The sequence below is a fragment of the Cyrtonyx montezumae genome, unplaced genomic scaffold, assembly GCF_038088225.1.
Source record: "Cyrtonyx montezumae isolate F1298 unplaced genomic scaffold, pur_monq_1.0 scaffold_58, whole genome shotgun sequence".
NCBI classification, from domain to species: domain Eukaryota; kingdom Metazoa; phylum Chordata; class Aves; order Galliformes; family Odontophoridae; genus Cyrtonyx; species Cyrtonyx montezumae.
Genome location: NW_027072065.1, coordinates 207,997 through 222,805, shown reverse-complemented (window position 1 = coordinate 222,805; position 14,809 = coordinate 207,997). Strand labels below are relative to the sequence as shown.

Below are 14,809 nucleotides of genomic sequence, written 5' to 3'. Positions count from 1 at the left end.
TCACCACCAGCCCCCACTGCGTTGCTGGATGGGCAGTTCAGCTCCCCTGTGGGAGCCTACACCAATGCTCCAGCACTCAGCCTGGCTGTGCCTGCTGTGTGACCTTGGGATTTCCCCATCCTGCATGCAGCTTTGCACGTGGCTCCATCGGTGGGGCGAGGGCTTCTCCTTCCAGTTGCCCTCTGCTCCTGTGTGCGTGTGCAGGGCAGTGGGAGGGCAAGGGAGCAGTACACCCACTGCCTCTGACCCCATCTGATGTTCCCAGGTGGCCAGTGTGAGGAAAACCACCGTCTTGGATGTGATGAGAAGATTGCTGCAGCCTAAAAATGTGATGGTGTCCACGGGTCGAGACAGGCAGACCAACCACTGCTACATTGCCATCCTGAACATCATCCAGGGGGAGGTAGATCCCACACAGGTGAGCTCCTGCACGATGCCATTTCAGACACTGATGGAAATGGTATGAGAATGGCACAGTCACCGTGTTCCTGCATGGAAAGGGGTGCCTGAGAACTGGTGCCAGGTTGCTCCTGCGTGGGGCTGCCTGCCATGTGGTGAAGTCCACCTTTCCGAGGCTGTACGCCCTGCAAGGAGCAGCTCCTGGGAGTGGTGCAAGTAGATCTGCCCAGCACCCTGCTACCCCTCGCTGCTCTCACCCCACCAGGTTCACAAGAGTCTGCAGCGGATCCGGGAGAGGAAGCTGGCCAACTTCATTCCCTGGGGTCCTGCCAGCATCCAGGTGGCTTTGTCACGGAAGTCCCCCTATCTGCCATCAGCACACCGTGTCAGCGGCCTCATGATGGCAAACCACACCAACATCTCCTCGGTGAGTGCCTTCCCCCAGCACCACAGGCAGTACACTGGGCCCCTGGAGCCGTGATTCCGACCGTTTGGTCACAGACACATCTTCCCCTGGGACTCCCACAGAGCCACAGTGTCCTACAGATGAGGGGTGGATAGGCAGTCCCAGTTTGCAGCAGATCAGGATTTAGATCTGGGCTGGGATCCCAGCCATGTGTTCTGCATGCTCAGGGCACAGCCCTGTCCCCTGCTGCTGCTCTCCCGGGAGCTCCCGTGGGCTCCCGGACTCCTGTCCTACCCGCGTGCCGCGCTGCTCCCCAGCTGTTCGAGCGGACGTGCCGGCAGTACGACAAGCTGCGCAAGCGGGAAGCTTTCCTGGAGCAGTTCCGCAAGGAGGACATCTTCAAGGACAACTTCGATGAGCTGGACAACTCACGGGAGATTGTGCAGCATCTGATCGACGAGTACCACGCGGCCACGCGCCCCGACTACATCTCCTGGGGCACACAGGAGCAGTGACCCGGGGACAGCTCTGCTGCACCACATCGAGCACCACTGCGGCCACCCATAGAGCTGCCAGTGGCTGCGTGCACACACACACACACACACGTGTTCCTCAGCGGTGAGCAGCACTGCCCCTGAAGGCCCTGGGCAGAGGACAGCCTCCACCACGCCACGTGCCCTGGCCCAGGATGGACTGGCGCAGCCACTTGCTGTGCTGAGGGATCCTCTTGCCCTTGGAGCACACATGCACTTGGAGGAAGGCAGGAGGAGAACCAGGGGCCTGGAGCGGGCCTGGCCTGAAGGTTGGGTCCTGTGGCTGAGGGCTGTGCGTGGCTGAGCCAGTCCTTGCCCTGGGCAGGGTCGTTCTTCTTTGCCAGATCAGGCCTGGGGCACAGGCTGCATCTATATTTTTGTAGGTTATTTTGCTTTAATAAAGGCTGTTCCTGCACTGACTGTGCCTGCAACGAGTCCCACTGTACCAAGGAGGAGCCCCTGCAGCGGGCAGCACACCGCTGGGCAAGTGCTGTGGCAGAGCCAGAAATACAGGCAGGACCTGCAGTGCAGCTGAGCAGGACGCCTGCCCGTCCCGCACATGGTGACAGTGTTAATGTTTCACAGGGGCGAGGCCACAGGCAGGAGGACCCCATCGGGGTGCCCTCCCCACCGCTGCAGCCCAAAGCAAAGGGATGGCAGCAGGAGTGAGGGCGAGGGGCTGCCAGCACCGCCAGCTCTGGTGCTGCTCGGCAGAGCAGCCACGGGTGAGGTGGTGACAGCACGGGCTGCGGGGCAGTGCTGGCAGCAGCCCGTGCACAGGCAGCCCAAGGTGAGAATTAGCCTTTTCCTCTGACCCTGCGGCATGGAGCAGCAGGCTAAAAATACTCACAGCCATTGCAGTGCAGGGCTCCCACGCCCTCTTGGCACGGGCCCCACCGGCGCCCGCAGCGGGGACGGTTCCCCCCCAGCCGGGGTGGGCAGTGCCAGCGGGTGCCGGGGGAGCTGGACGCGGAGCTGTTGACGAAATGCCAAAGGGCAGCACGAGGAGCCTGGTGCTGGCCACAGAGACAGCAGCTCCCTGCCCCCAAGGACACGCTGTGCCATTCCGCTGCGGACGGGGGCACCCAGGCTGAAGCCCTGCGCCTGCAGGGATCGGTGCCTGCTGCACATCCCACGGGGGAGGACGGGAGGCTCAGCCTTTCTTTTGTGCATTTATTTAAAAAAAAAGAACGAAAAAGGAACAAAAACAACAACAACAAAACAAACAAAAGCCCCAAAGACGACTGACAAACTTTACAGACGTTGTGGGGCAAAGCCCCAGCCGTACCGCCCACCCTGCAGCCCCTGGGGCACCCCTGCACCGCCAGCCCCACTGCAAGGCACCACGTGGGTCCCTGAGGGCGGCTCAGCCAAAACCACCCGCAGCTTTCCAGGAAAGGTGGGCTCAGCGGACGGACAGACGGACGATGGCAGTGCAGCTGCCCCAGCACCTTCTGCCCAGGCAAAGCCACCGGGACAGGGGGTCTGGGGCACAGGCAGAACCACCAGGACAGCACAACTGCTGGAGGCAAAGGCACCAGGGACAGGGGACGGGGACAGGCCTGGGGGGCAGTGTGGGGCACCAGCCGGGGGAACCAGGGCACAGCCACACCAGGTACCCACAGCACAGCAGCCCCACCGCCCCTCCAGGGAAAGTGCTGAGAGACGTGGGCAAGCGGGCGTCTCAAAATAAATTAAGGAAATAACCAGAAAGGCAATGGTGGAGCAGGGAGCGCACGGCACCTGGGTCAGTGCTGACCCACCGCTTGCTGCTGGGCCAGGCATCCTCCCTGTGCCATCTGCGGAGCATCCCCTGGCTGCCAGGCTAGCTGCTAAAGGAGCCAGCAGGCAGCAGGTGCTGCCAGGGCCCAGCTGCAGGGCACAGCCCCCGGGGCTGCACAGCTGCATCGGGGCTGGTGGGCAGCTCCTGGCGCTGGGCAGGCTGGCGGGCACTCATCGAGGCCAGGTAGGTGTTGAGGAGCTGGGCAATTTCATCCACCTGCAGAGCAGAGGGACACAGTTGGGTCAGCCTGAAGCGTCTGCAGCCCCCAAAGAGGACGATGAACAGAGAGATGAATGCAGGGATAGATGCCCCTTACCTGGGAGGTCTCGAAGAGCAGGTCCTGGTCCTCCACAGAGAGGCGGAAGGTACCGCTATCAGAGGCCCCAAAGGAGGAGATGCGGCTGTAGCAGAAGCTGTCCAAGGGCTCAGGCTCCCCCGGCTTATAGAGCGAGACAGCCTTGGCCCCGATGCCCAACCACAGCCGCTGGGGTCCAGCTCCCACCGGGCTCTGCAGGGAAACAGAGGGGTATTAGGACCACTGCCCCACCCGCCCCCTATCCCCACCACTGTGCCGGAGCCTCACCGCACGCAGATCTACATCAAAGAGCGTGGAGCCAAAGCCGGGCCATTCCCGCACCAGAGCCACGTAGGCAGCCATGGCTTCGGGCCGGCCCATGCCCTGCAGCAGCTTCCACTTCTCCACGATGGCGGCCATGGTGCTGGCACCCTCCTCCCGCAGGCGGCCCCGCAGCCGCAGGTCTTGCTCGGCGCGCTGCTTGGCCAGCGAGTGCCCCCAGAGCCCGCCGGCCAGCAGCCCCGCACGCAGCCGCGCCCCGCGGCACTTAGGGGGGGGGTTGGGGCGGGGGGCCGGCAGGCGGGCACGGAGCACGCGGGGTGGGAAGAGCTCCTCGAGGCGCGGGAAGGGGGCGTGCGTGGAGAAGTCGCTGTTGAGGCTCTGCAGGCGCAGCGCTGCCAACGTCTGCAGCGTCTCCTCCGACGTGGGCACATAACCCCGCAGCACCATCTCGTGAGCCTGCAGGAGGGCACGCTGAGCAGGGGCCCCGGCACGGCACGGCACGGCACGGCACGGCGCGGCACGGCGCGGCACTGCTCTCACCTGCTCGAAGAGCAGAGCGAACTCCAGGCTGTCTCGCGGGACGTTGTCTGTGTCCAGAAAGCCGTAGTGCTTGAAGCGGAGCCGGCACGGCACATCATGCTCCCGCTCCTCCCCGGCCCGGCTGCGGGGGAAGGACGGACCTGTCAGCAGCGCGGGGCTCACGGACGGACGCGGCCCCGCAGCGTCCCCTCCTCGTGGAGCCCCCTCCCCCCCGTAAGCAGCAGAGTGGGACATTTACTTTTCAAACCTGGTGAGGACGTCAGCCAGCAGCGTGGAGCTGCCCACGGGCTGCTCACGGAGCCGGGACTGCTCATAGAGCGCAAAGAGGTTGGGGCTCTGCGACAGCCCCAGGCGCGACACGAGCTCCTGGGCCACCTGGGGCGAGACAAAGGCAACCAACGGTGACTGCGTGTCCCTGGCCGCGGTGCTCAGGACTGCAAAGGGACACAGATAGGTCACGGCCGGCGTCCCCGCGTCGCTCCCCTCCGCCAGCTCCGGCTCCTTCAGCCGCCCCCAGCCCCACGCGGACACAGTCCCCACCTCCTGAGCTGTGGTGTGGGAGCTGATGGTCACGCTGCACGCGGCCACCCCGGGGCAGTGCACGGTGCACACCATCTCCTGTCGCCGCATCAGCACCAGGATCTCCTCCAGGGAGGGCACGCACTCCCGGCCCCGCGTCTTTCCCAGCGCCTCCTGGATGAAGCAGGCGTATTTGGCCATCTCCGAGGCGGGGAAGCGCCTCTCCGTCCTGCGAGGAACGCCGGGAGGGTTAAGGCCACCTCGGGGACTCCACGCGGTCCCGGCTCCGCGCCCCGCGGCACTCACCTGTCCAAGTGGAAGTGCAGGAAGCGCAGGACGGGCGGGGAGGGCAGGAACGTGCAGCTCATGCAGGTGAGCAGCTGCCAGTAGTGCAAGTCGCCCGGCCCGCCCGGCGCCGGTGGCTCCGTGGTCTGCTTCACCAGCTGGCAGTACATCTCATCCACCAGCGGCGGCAGGTCCAGGCAGGTCTGTAGGATGCCCTGGATCAGCGGCACTGGGTCCTGCTGCGACTCCAGCTGCTGCAGAGAGTTAAACAGCTTCACGGCCTCGTCGCGCAGCGTGGTGTAGCTGTGGGGACCAGGAGCTGCGGGATGGGGATGGGGGTTAGCAGCCGCGGGGGCTCTCCACAGCGCCCACCCACCGCCACAGACGGGATGTGGGAATCCAGACCCAGCCCAGCAGCGTGGAACTGCCACAGCACCCCATCCCTGCACCCCATCCCTGCACCCCATCCCCTGCCCAACGCTCACCGCTTTGGTCCAGGCTGCCGTAGGGGAAAGGCAGCAGGGGGGCGTAGAGGGGGCTGCTGGTGTAGCGCAGGATGGGGTTGCAGCGGTAGATCTGCTCCAGCACCTCGGGGCTGTCACAGTGCTCCTGCAAGGACGAGGCGATAGCAGCAGCTGCCAGGGGAGTGCCCACTGGGTGCAGCACCCACGGCCCCACGCTCACCTCCACGTCACGCATGAGCAGCTGTGTGGGTGTCTGCACGGGTGCTTTGCTGTCGATCACCTTCTGCACAGCGCACACCCAGCGCACGGCCTCGTGCAAGTGCTCGGTGTACAGGCGGTAGCAGTGCTTCCTGCCGAACACCGTCATGCTCCAGAACCCTGCGAGGGACACTCAGCTCACCCACCGCCCCTCCGGGTGGCAGCGCAGGGCGCGAGGGCACAGCACAGCCAAGGAGCTCCCTACCTGTCTCCTTGTAGGTCTGCTTGTCTGGCCACAGCACGGAGCAGAGGCTGGTGAGCACCAGGGAGCCCAGGCGCTTGGCCCCCCTTTCATTGCTGCTGTAGTAGTCCAGGGAGTCGGGTGTCAGCACGAACCAGTACTTGCGAGGCCGGAGCCAGGGGGTCTTCACACCGCCCCGCACCTCCCGCTGCAGCCAGCCTGGGGAGGGGAACCCTCAGCCCCTGCCCCAGCACTCTGCCCTGTGCCACCCAGCCCACCGGGGCACAGTCCTGCCAACCCTGGCTGGGAACCCAGGCCAGAAGCATCCAAGTGGCAGAAGCCCACATGACACTGCACCCACCTTTCACGAGAGCATCGGGGTCCTCCTCCACTGGCCCCGGCCCCTTCTCCACGATGAGGCTGCGCATGTCCTCCGACACCAGCAGGGACCTGGGGACGAGGCAGGGCTCAGCCAGGAGCCCATGAGGGCTTCCCACACGCAGGGCCCCGGCAGCGGGGAGCTGCGTCCCCGGGGGCTCTGGACACCCCACAACTCTGCAGTGGGAACGCAGCAGAGCCATCGGGTGCAGATGACCCTGGCTAAAAATAAGCTGTCTGCAGTTGTGGCCCTGCCAAGGAATTCGGAAAATGAACAACCAGGAAGGAATGCTGGCAGCGGTGTCAGCGCTGCGAGGACAGGGAGCAGGCAGGCTGCTGGGCCCCAGCACCTCGCTTCCCTGGGCACACAGCGGCCCAGGGCACGGCCCCGTGGGCAGACACAGTCCCACAGAGCCCCACACGTGGACCCATTGGGTACTCCTGCTACAGGCAAGCTGTTTGGCACAGGGATGGAGATGTGCCCAAGGTGCAGCAGACGAGGATGGAGCCTGGCAGTCCTGGTTCTGCCACTCCTCCACACAGTGCAGAGCTCTGTGAGCGGGACAGGATGGTTCACACTGGTACTTGAAGGTACCAGTTCCCACAGCAGTGTGTGAGGGCCACAATGGGATGTGGCAGGAGGTCACTCACCGCTCTGAGCCACTGCTGGTGCGGGTGGGCTGGCTCAGTCTCACCTCCAGGGATGCCTGCAGAAGAAGGAGAGGTGTCTCACCCCACGCTCACTGCCCAGCACCCCCGAGCCATCTCCCCACAATGACCTGGACCCAGAGGGATGGGCTCACATCCCAGGAACACCCGTGGCTGCAGCTAGGGCACCCCTCAGGGCAGCCACGGGTGCACTGGCCGCGTATCCTCAGCTAACCCCAGCAGGCTGAATACCGTGCAGAATTGCACAAGGTCAGTGCTGAGTAATACGCTTACGGCACAAAGTCCCATTGTAATGGGGCTGCTGACTTCCTGCCCGCGGCAGTGGGACGCTGAGCAGGGAAGTCCCTGGCCCTGCAGCGGGATGGGGATGGTTCCTCCTCGAGTGACACGACTCCATGTTGATGGTCACACACGTGACAGCCCCACGCACATGCTGGGACATGAGGCAGTGTCCCGGCACCAGCCGGCACCGCGCTGGACAGAGCACAGGGATGTGGCAGCACGGGCAGCGTGGCCCCAGGAGGTGCAGGAGCACTGCTGCCAGCTGCAACCTGATGGGGAAGATGCAACCAAGTCAGGGCATGCTGCAGAACGCCAAGAAAAGGAGGCAGCTGCTAAAAATAGCAGAGGGGACAAGGAGCAGGAGCTGCCCCAGGTATTGCCACACCAGGGCAGGATCAGGTGCTGCTGATCCGTGGCGTTAAGGGCACCCTTCACGAGCAGAGCACCTCGTGCATGGGATGGCATCACCCAGAGCTGCACCTCCTCTGGGGCCAGAGGGGGTTCTGCATGCGCCTGCATGGCTGGGACATGGGGACGGTGCCCAGCACCTCACACAGCCCGCAGGACGGCAGCCGGCTCCTTCTCAGAGTTATAAATAACCGGAGAGGAGCTGCCTCGGCCAGGCCAGGGCAGCTGCTCCCACGCTCCCAGGAAGAGGCGGCCACGCCGCAGGCTGACAGGGACCCCACAGCCACAGGGCGGGCAAAGGGCTCCCCGGGGGCCTGGCGTCACAGCCACACATGCCAAGCTCGACCTCTGGAGCCAGTGCAGCCCGTGGGACGCAGGAAGTCGCTACGACTTCTGCTGCTGTGCCCCTGGCACCAGCTCCAGTGCAGGCCAACTCCAGCTCCAGCTCTGCCTCCGTGCTCCTGCCCTGGAGGTGGTGCTCAGGGTGTCCCCTGAGAGCCAGGACCTGCTGCAATGGGGGCACCAGGGCTGGCGGCAGCCCCACAGAGCCAGAGCACCCCAGAAGCAATGAGACCACTCTGCAAACACTACAGCAGTGCAGAGAGGGGCTGCAGTGAGCTCAGCTGCTCCCAGCCCCACGGCCACTCTGGGCAGGGATTCAGCTCCACAGCTCCCAGCCGCCCCCCGCTATCCCTCGTGCAGCCTGGCAGGAGGGAAGCACCGGCTTCCGCCGCTCTGCTTCATTTCCCTGAGCAGAGGAAGCAGCCAGAGCAGGGAGATCCAGGCTCCACTCCACAGCACTCTCCGGGGAGCAGCCCTGCAGCACTACTCGGGCCCAGGGCTGTGCAGAGCCATGGCATCGAGGAACCGACAGGGACCTCCACACCAACCTCGCCACCAACAGCAGCACAGGGCAGGATCCCACGCCAGGATCTGGCTCCACAGCCGCACACGGCCTGGACTAATGGCAACGCGGTGCCAGGGCCCCCGAAGAGCGAGAAAAGCAGCCAGGCCGCCTTCCCCAGGGACGGCGGGAGAGCCTCCGTGCCAGGGGACCCCATCCTCCCCCCCCAGCAGTAGTGGACCCCGGACGCAGGACAGACCCGGGCCCCAACCCCCTCACACGGGGCCGGCGACCCTCCAGCCCCGGCACCGCAGCTCAGCCGCAGGAAGCGCACGGAGCTCAGCGCGAGCCCGAACCCCGCGCAGACCCCCGCGGTCCGGACCGCTCCGTGTCAGCGGCTCCGGTCCCGGCGCCCCGGAGAGGGGACGCGCCAAGGACAGCCCGGCCCGCGAGCACCGGCGCACCCCGAGCGAGGGGAGGACGTGCCCGGGCAAGCGGCGGCACGGAGCGGGGCCCTCGGGCGGCGGGACGGGCTCCGGGCCCCGCCGAACCGCGCACCGGGGCCGCGCACCGGGAGCGGGGTGGGCGCGGCGCAAACCCGGCGCGGTGCACGACGGCCCCGGGCCGAACCGAACCGAACCGAACCGAACCGAACCGCGCGCCGCGGCCGGTGCCGTCCGCTCGGACCCACCCGCTCTCCCTGAGCGCGGAGCTCGAAGGACGCGTCCTCCTCGGCCTCGCCGTCCGCCTCCCGCTCCGCCTCGCCGTAGTCCCTCCGCAGCAGCGTGAAGCCCTGCCGGCAGCACAGCAGCCACCAGAGCCCGCCGGGGAACGGCATCGCCCCCACCGGGCCCGGCTCCCTTCCCGCGCCGCTCACCGGCCGCCGCCGCCGGGACCGGCCCCGCTGCCGCCGCCGCCGCCCCGGGCGGGCCGGTCCCGCCGCGTCACCGACGTCCGCCAATCGCCGCGCGCGGCCCGGGGCGGAGCGAGCGCTCCCGGTGCTACGGAGCCGCCGTCCGCGTCGTGCACCGCACGGGGGCGCGCGGCCGAACGGGGCGGGGGTCGGCGCCGGGGGAGGGGGCGCCCGTCGGCACCGCGGCGGCGCTCCCAGAACCGGGCACCGGCACCGGCACCGGCACCGGCACCGGCACCGCGCTGTGGCGGGGAGCTGTGGGGCGCGGTGCGTTGCGTAGCGGGGCTGGAGCTGCCGGAGACACCGAGCGTGTCCCGTCCCGTCCCGTCCCGTGAGGGCCCGGCATGGCGGTGCCGCGCTGGCGCGGCTCGTGCGTGTCACACAGTGCTCCCCGTCCCCCGCGGCACTTCCACCCCTCGGTGCCACGGAGGGGTTCGGTGCTCGCGCAGCTTCGGTTGCACAATGGGGGACGGGGTCTCAGCCGGTCCTGCGGGCACTGTCTCCTCGGCGCGGGAGCAAACGCGGTTCCCGCAGCCCCGGAAGGGTTAAACCATCCGCCCCGGCTCTCCGGGAGCCGCTGGGACCGGGCCGTGAAGGCAGGAGCTGCCAGCTTGCTTCCCACGCACCGCCAGCCCCGAGGGGCCGCAGGGAGGGAGCGGGGCCGCTGCTGCGGGGGCAGAGCAGCGGCTGCGGGACCACCGTGGGGTGCGGGAGGTACGGCGCGGCCGTGGGGCGGCCCGAGGCTGAGCAGGAAGGGGGAGTGCTCCCCGCCGGGCACGGGGTCGGTGCAGCAGAATGGGGGCGGTGGGGGGAAGGGGGGCTGCGGTGCTGAGTCAGCGATAATTGCGTTTCCTGCCCAGAAGTAGGCGAAGGGTCCGGGCTTCCCAGTAACAGTTGGGCTCATCCCAAAGCAGAGCGTGCGGGTGAGCGGGAAGAGGTCTTCAGCCCCACGGGTGGGGAGGCATTTCTCCACGTACAGAAGCCCTCTGTGCCAGAGCCAGAGGGAACCGACCCGGGGCTCAGAACCGCCCCTCCCCCCCTCACAGGGAAGCTTGAACGGCCCCAGGAGTCCCTGGAGCTGCGGTTACCAACCACCCTGTGCCGCTTGGCACTGCTCGGCCCTGGTGGGGGGCCGAGGGCACCCGGAGCACCAACCCTGCGTGGGATGCTGGGAGCCGCCAGGATGGACATGCTGGGGCCAAACCTCCTGGGGAAGTGAGAGGAGAGGAAGGGAGAGGAAAGCCCCTCTCGCCCGTCTCTTTGGGGGGAGTTTCCAGCCTGAGCCAGAGCAGGATTTTCCCGAGGATCACACCGCTGGTCCTGGGGGGGTTTCCAAACCTTACAGCCCCAGTGTGGGTCTGTGGGCTCTGTCACCGCCTCGGCCATGCTGGTGATAATATGGGGCCGTGACACCCACTGCTCCTGCTAGAGCGGGGCTAGAGCGTTCCCATCCCGTGACCGAGGGTCCCGACCGTGGGGCGACCCCGGCTCGGGCAGACGCGCTCCGACCGTGCAGCGTTGGGCTCCCGGACAGCACGGGTTCTGCTGCGCTGGGTTCTGCTGCCGCCTGCAGGCATCCCCCGGCCACTGCCGGGCCGCTCCCTGGCACTGCCCGATACCGGGCTCGGTACCCGCGGCAGCTTCGGCTCCCCCCACCTCGGAGAGTCCCCGCCCCGCAGGGATGTGGCCTCGCATAGCGTGGTTCGAGCAGTGTTTATTGCAAGGATGGAAACGAAGGTGGAAGGCGCTGCCGTGTGGCATTGCACAGTCGCATTCGAGCACACGCGACAATGCACGGTCCCCCTGGGGCACGCGTGACCCTGCACCTTGCCCTCGTGGCACGCACGCCCCCCCCCTCGCCCCCAGCCACGTGTGGAATTGCACGGTCCCCCCGCAGCTGGGGACGTTTCCCCAGGGCTGACATTGGACACTGCGCACAGGATGTCTCCATCTGCCCAGGACACCGTCTGTCTGTCCCACCCTTGTCGGGAGCTCCAGGGACCCCCGGGGCCGTTCAGGATTCCCTGGGGGAGTTCTGAGCCCCGCGGTTGCCGGTGCGTGCCCTGGGCATGGCAGCACACCCCTATGCCACGTCCTGACACGTGGAGAGTGATGAGCGCTGACGAGGACTGGGGCAGCCGGGGCAGCGCGGGTCGATGCTCCCCACGCAGCCGGCATCGCTGGCCAGCAGCCACAGCTCACGGCGGAAGCGCTGGCCCAGGAAGGCGTAGAGCAGTGGGTTGAGGCAGCAGCGCAGGGATGCCAGCCCGCCGGTGACCAGCAGCGCCAGGTCCTTGCGGCGGCTCTGGGCGCAGCTCAGCTCCCAGCTTGCCAGCAGCTCGGCTGTGTCCAGCAGCACCATCAAGCTGTGGGGCAGCTGCAGGGCCACGAACACCAGCACCAGGGCCAGCAGCACCCTCAGCGCCCGGTGGGGCTGAGCTCCACGAGCCGCCAGCAGCGTCCGAGCCACGGCCGTGTAGCAGCTTGCCATCACCACAAAGGGCACGGCAAAGCCCAGCACTACCTGCGCCAGGTTGGTGGCTCCCCGCGCTGCCCGGGACACTGCCGGGGGGAACACTACACGGCAAATGTGGAGGTCCTGGTGCCGCTCTGCTTTGCCATAGATGAACTGAGGCAGCGCCAGCAGCGCAGCCAGCAGCCAGGCCAGGCCCACCGTGAGCCAGCCGTGGCGGCGAGCCCGTGGGCGCAGGCGGCACGCGGCCGGCACCCGCACGATGGCCACGTAGCGGTCCATGCTGATGCAGGTGAGAAAGAGGAAGCCGCTGTAGAAGTTGAGGGCATAAACGCCTTGCAGTGCTTTGCAGGCAGCTGTGTCCGGGGACCAGCTCTGCAGCGTCACGGTGACGGCGAAGGGCAGCGTCAGCAGCAGCAGGAGGTCGGAGAGGGCCAGGTGCAGCAGGCAGACGTCGGTGATGCTGCGTGCCTGGCGGTAGCGGGTGTGCGTGAGCAGCACCAGCCCGTTGCCCACCGTGCCCAGCAGTGAGAGCAGCAGGTAGATGGCTGGCTGGTAGGTGCGGGCGAAGCCCTGCACTGCCTGCTTCTCACACAGCTCAGGCAGCGTGCCGTCATCCCACGAGATGCTGTACTCCCAGGTGTAGAAGTCGGTGGTGGCCGCTGTCACCATCGGGGTGGGGCTGGGATTTGCCTGCGCAGAGGGATGGGGAGCAAGGGATCACAGAATCACAGCACAGTTGCGTTGGAAGGGACCTTACAGCCCCCTCAGCCCCACTGCCCCCACAGAGAAGAATTTACCCCAGCATCTATATCCGCCCTCTTTTAGTTTAAGACCATTCTCTCTGGTCCTATCACTGTCAGACTGTGATAAGGTCACTCCCCTTTTCCGCGAGCCCCCTGCAGGCGTGGCAAGGCTGCCCCACGGTCTCGGTCTCGCTAGATCATTCTCTCCAGGCCGAGCACCCCCCGCTCCCTCTGTCTCAATGGGAGAGATGCTCTAACCAGGGCTGCGGTGCGCAGCCCCCACCCAGCCCCACCGAGCAGCACGGCCCCGCTGTGGGAGCCCTCAGTGTGGTGCAGTTTCTGTCTCACACCCATTCTGAGCAGTGGAAGGTTCACCTTGCTCAGTCATTGCGAGAGCAACTGAGCCCTTCCCGCAGTCCCTGCTGCAGCACAGAGCTGGTGTGACCCCAGCGCCGGTGTCTCTGACCCGATCCCACGTCCCACAAACCAGCTCTGACCCCATGGGACTGCTCTGAATGAACCCCAGGGGCTCACATCTGACTCAGCCCACAGTGTCCCCTTGCAGGTGACCTCGTGCAGACATTCCCAGGCTCCGTGCCAGTGTTCCCGGGTGCTGTGGGTGCAAAGGGATCTTTCCAGTGCACCCAAATGCCCTCTCATGCATCCTGGTGACTCTGATTCCGGGCAGAGTCTGTCCCCAGCAGCTCTCCCAGCTCCTTCCCTGCTCCAGGCCTGGGGACTTGGAGCACCGAGCTCTGCCCTGCTTGTCCCTTACAGCTCTGCAGCCCACAAGGATCACAAGAGAACAGTTTAAAAGCAAAAGAAAGAGCCAGAGAGAGATGTGCCCACTGGTCCCTGTGATCCCCTCTCTCCGTAGCCCCTCACCTCCTCCATTGCACAGCAGGACCTCTCTCCTCCTTGCTCAGAGCCTCCAGAGCTGTTGGTGTCTTTGAGCTCTGTAAGCTGTGGTTTGACCGCGTGCCGCACCCGATACCGAGAGATGCACTGAGAGCACAAGCCCAGCCCCGGGGGGGAGGAAAAGCAGCCATGACCCTGCTCTGGAGCTGCATCCTGCATCTTTACTTTGTGGCTATCGTCTGCATGCTGAGGTACAGAAATCACCATGCTCTGCTTAGCTCTGGTGCTGCAGGGCTGGGGGATGGCCCCTGGGCAGAGGGTGTGGAGAAAGGCTGAGAACACCCCGTGCTTGCAGGGGATCCCAGCCCAACTGAGCTGCTGCTGGCATCTCCCACTCGGCAACATGGGCTGCACACAGGAGGATGTGCATGAGCCAGAGAGAAGCAATGCCAAGGGGAGTGAGGGGCTGCCGTGGGCTGGCAGCATCCCAGAGCAGCGAGCAGAGCCATGCCTGCTCCAGGTATGGCTTGCCCTGATGGAAAATGGCAATTGCAGGAACCAGGGACACCGCTGATGCGTGGCATCCCCCTTGCCCATGGAGTCCCACACTGTTCTGTCCCTGTGCCTTGTCAGTGCTGGGCAGGCAGCTTGCTGGATGTTGACAACACAATTCCCAGCCCCTCCTTATGGGCCAGATTAGGATCTGCAGGAAAGAGGACCCATTTTGCTCTCCCCAGGGGGGAGCAAATTGATTTCAGGCTCTAGCAGGCTTTTTGCCTCTCGTAGCAGTAATCCCTCAATCCCCCTTTCTCCCAGCTACAGATATCTTGCCAAGGCTTATCCCAGCTCTGTGCAGGGTCCCCACTGGCCCTAGGATCTCTCTGCTGGTGCTCTGGGGCCACAGAGCTGCTGCAGGATGGACATCCCCAGGGTTCCCCCTCCTCCCTGCCCTTACTGTGGCACACACAAGCTTCAGACCTTTGCTCTGTGCCTGCTCTGGGGGTGCCATCCTGCTGAGGGAAAGGAAGGGACACAGCCCTGAAACCCACCAGCACTGTGAGGATCTGGGGGCTGGGAGGGCCCTCAACTGCATCCTCATCCCCAGGGACACGGCTCCAGCTCTTGGCAGCAGCACATGCCACCAGCTCTCCCCACGGCCCCTCTGCACCTGGGTCTTTCTGTTCCCTCTTTCACCACCTGCTCTGACCTCAGCTCATCTCCTGCACAGGAAGCAGCCCCAGCACCACTGCAGGTGACAGCGGTGCTGCCCAGCGGAGTGCTGGGCTCCTGCTG

At 65.9% G+C, this 14,809-nt stretch overlaps 4 protein-coding genes across 5 annotated transcripts in view; 1 reads left to right on the top strand and 3 right to left on the bottom strand.

The window, feature by feature from the left end:
• TUBG1 (tubulin gamma 1) overlaps positions 1–1,325 on the top strand; it is a 195,331-nt gene extending 194,006 nt beyond the window's left edge. Inside the window, exons 10-12 of the mRNA XM_065749154.1 lie at positions 266–418; positions 665–826; positions 1,123–1,325. Of these exons, the coding sequence (XP_065605226.1) occupies positions 266–418; positions 665–826; positions 1,123–1,320 (513 nt within the window). The 3' untranslated portion in view covers positions 1,321–1,325. The remainder of the gene's footprint in view (positions 1–265; positions 419–664; positions 827–1,122) is intronic.
• Positions 1–14,809, bottom strand: part of EZH1 (enhancer of zeste 1 polycomb repressive complex 2 subunit) — a 53,215-nt gene that overhangs the window by 14,923 nt on the left and 23,483 nt on the right. The gene's annotated exons all lie outside the window — the stretch shown is intronic.
• Positions 2,524–9,422, bottom strand: PLEKHH3 (pleckstrin homology, MyTH4 and FERM domain containing H3). Of its 2 annotated transcripts, none has more exons than XM_065749130.1 (13): positions 9,218–9,422; positions 6,975–7,030; positions 6,307–6,395; positions 5,970–6,164; positions 5,727–5,884; positions 5,528–5,651; positions 5,064–5,361; positions 4,779–4,986; positions 4,477–4,613; positions 4,239–4,359; positions 3,705–4,154; positions 3,438–3,629; positions 2,524–3,337 (listed from the first exon to the last, which is right to left on the bottom strand). In XM_065749130.1, exons 1-13 carry the CDS (start codon positions 9,362–9,364, stop codon positions 3,164–3,166), a joined length of 2,349 nt encoding a protein of 782 aa, XP_065605202.1. In that variant the 5' UTR covers positions 9,365–9,422; the 3' UTR covers positions 2,524–3,163. The 2 variants fall into 2 exon arrangements, with proteins under 2 accessions (XP_065605202.1, XP_065605203.1); XM_065749131.1 differs by having other exon boundaries at positions 4,486–4,613.
• On the bottom strand, positions 11,502–13,611 carry CCR10 (C-C motif chemokine receptor 10). Its single transcript, XM_065749083.1, has 2 exons — positions 13,544–13,611; positions 11,502–12,605 (listed from the first exon to the last, which is right to left on the bottom strand). The coding sequence occupies exons 1-2, from the start codon at positions 13,550–13,552 to the stop codon at positions 11,523–11,525; spliced, it is 1,092 nt and encodes a 363-aa protein (XP_065605155.1). The 5' UTR covers positions 13,553–13,611; the 3' UTR covers positions 11,502–11,522.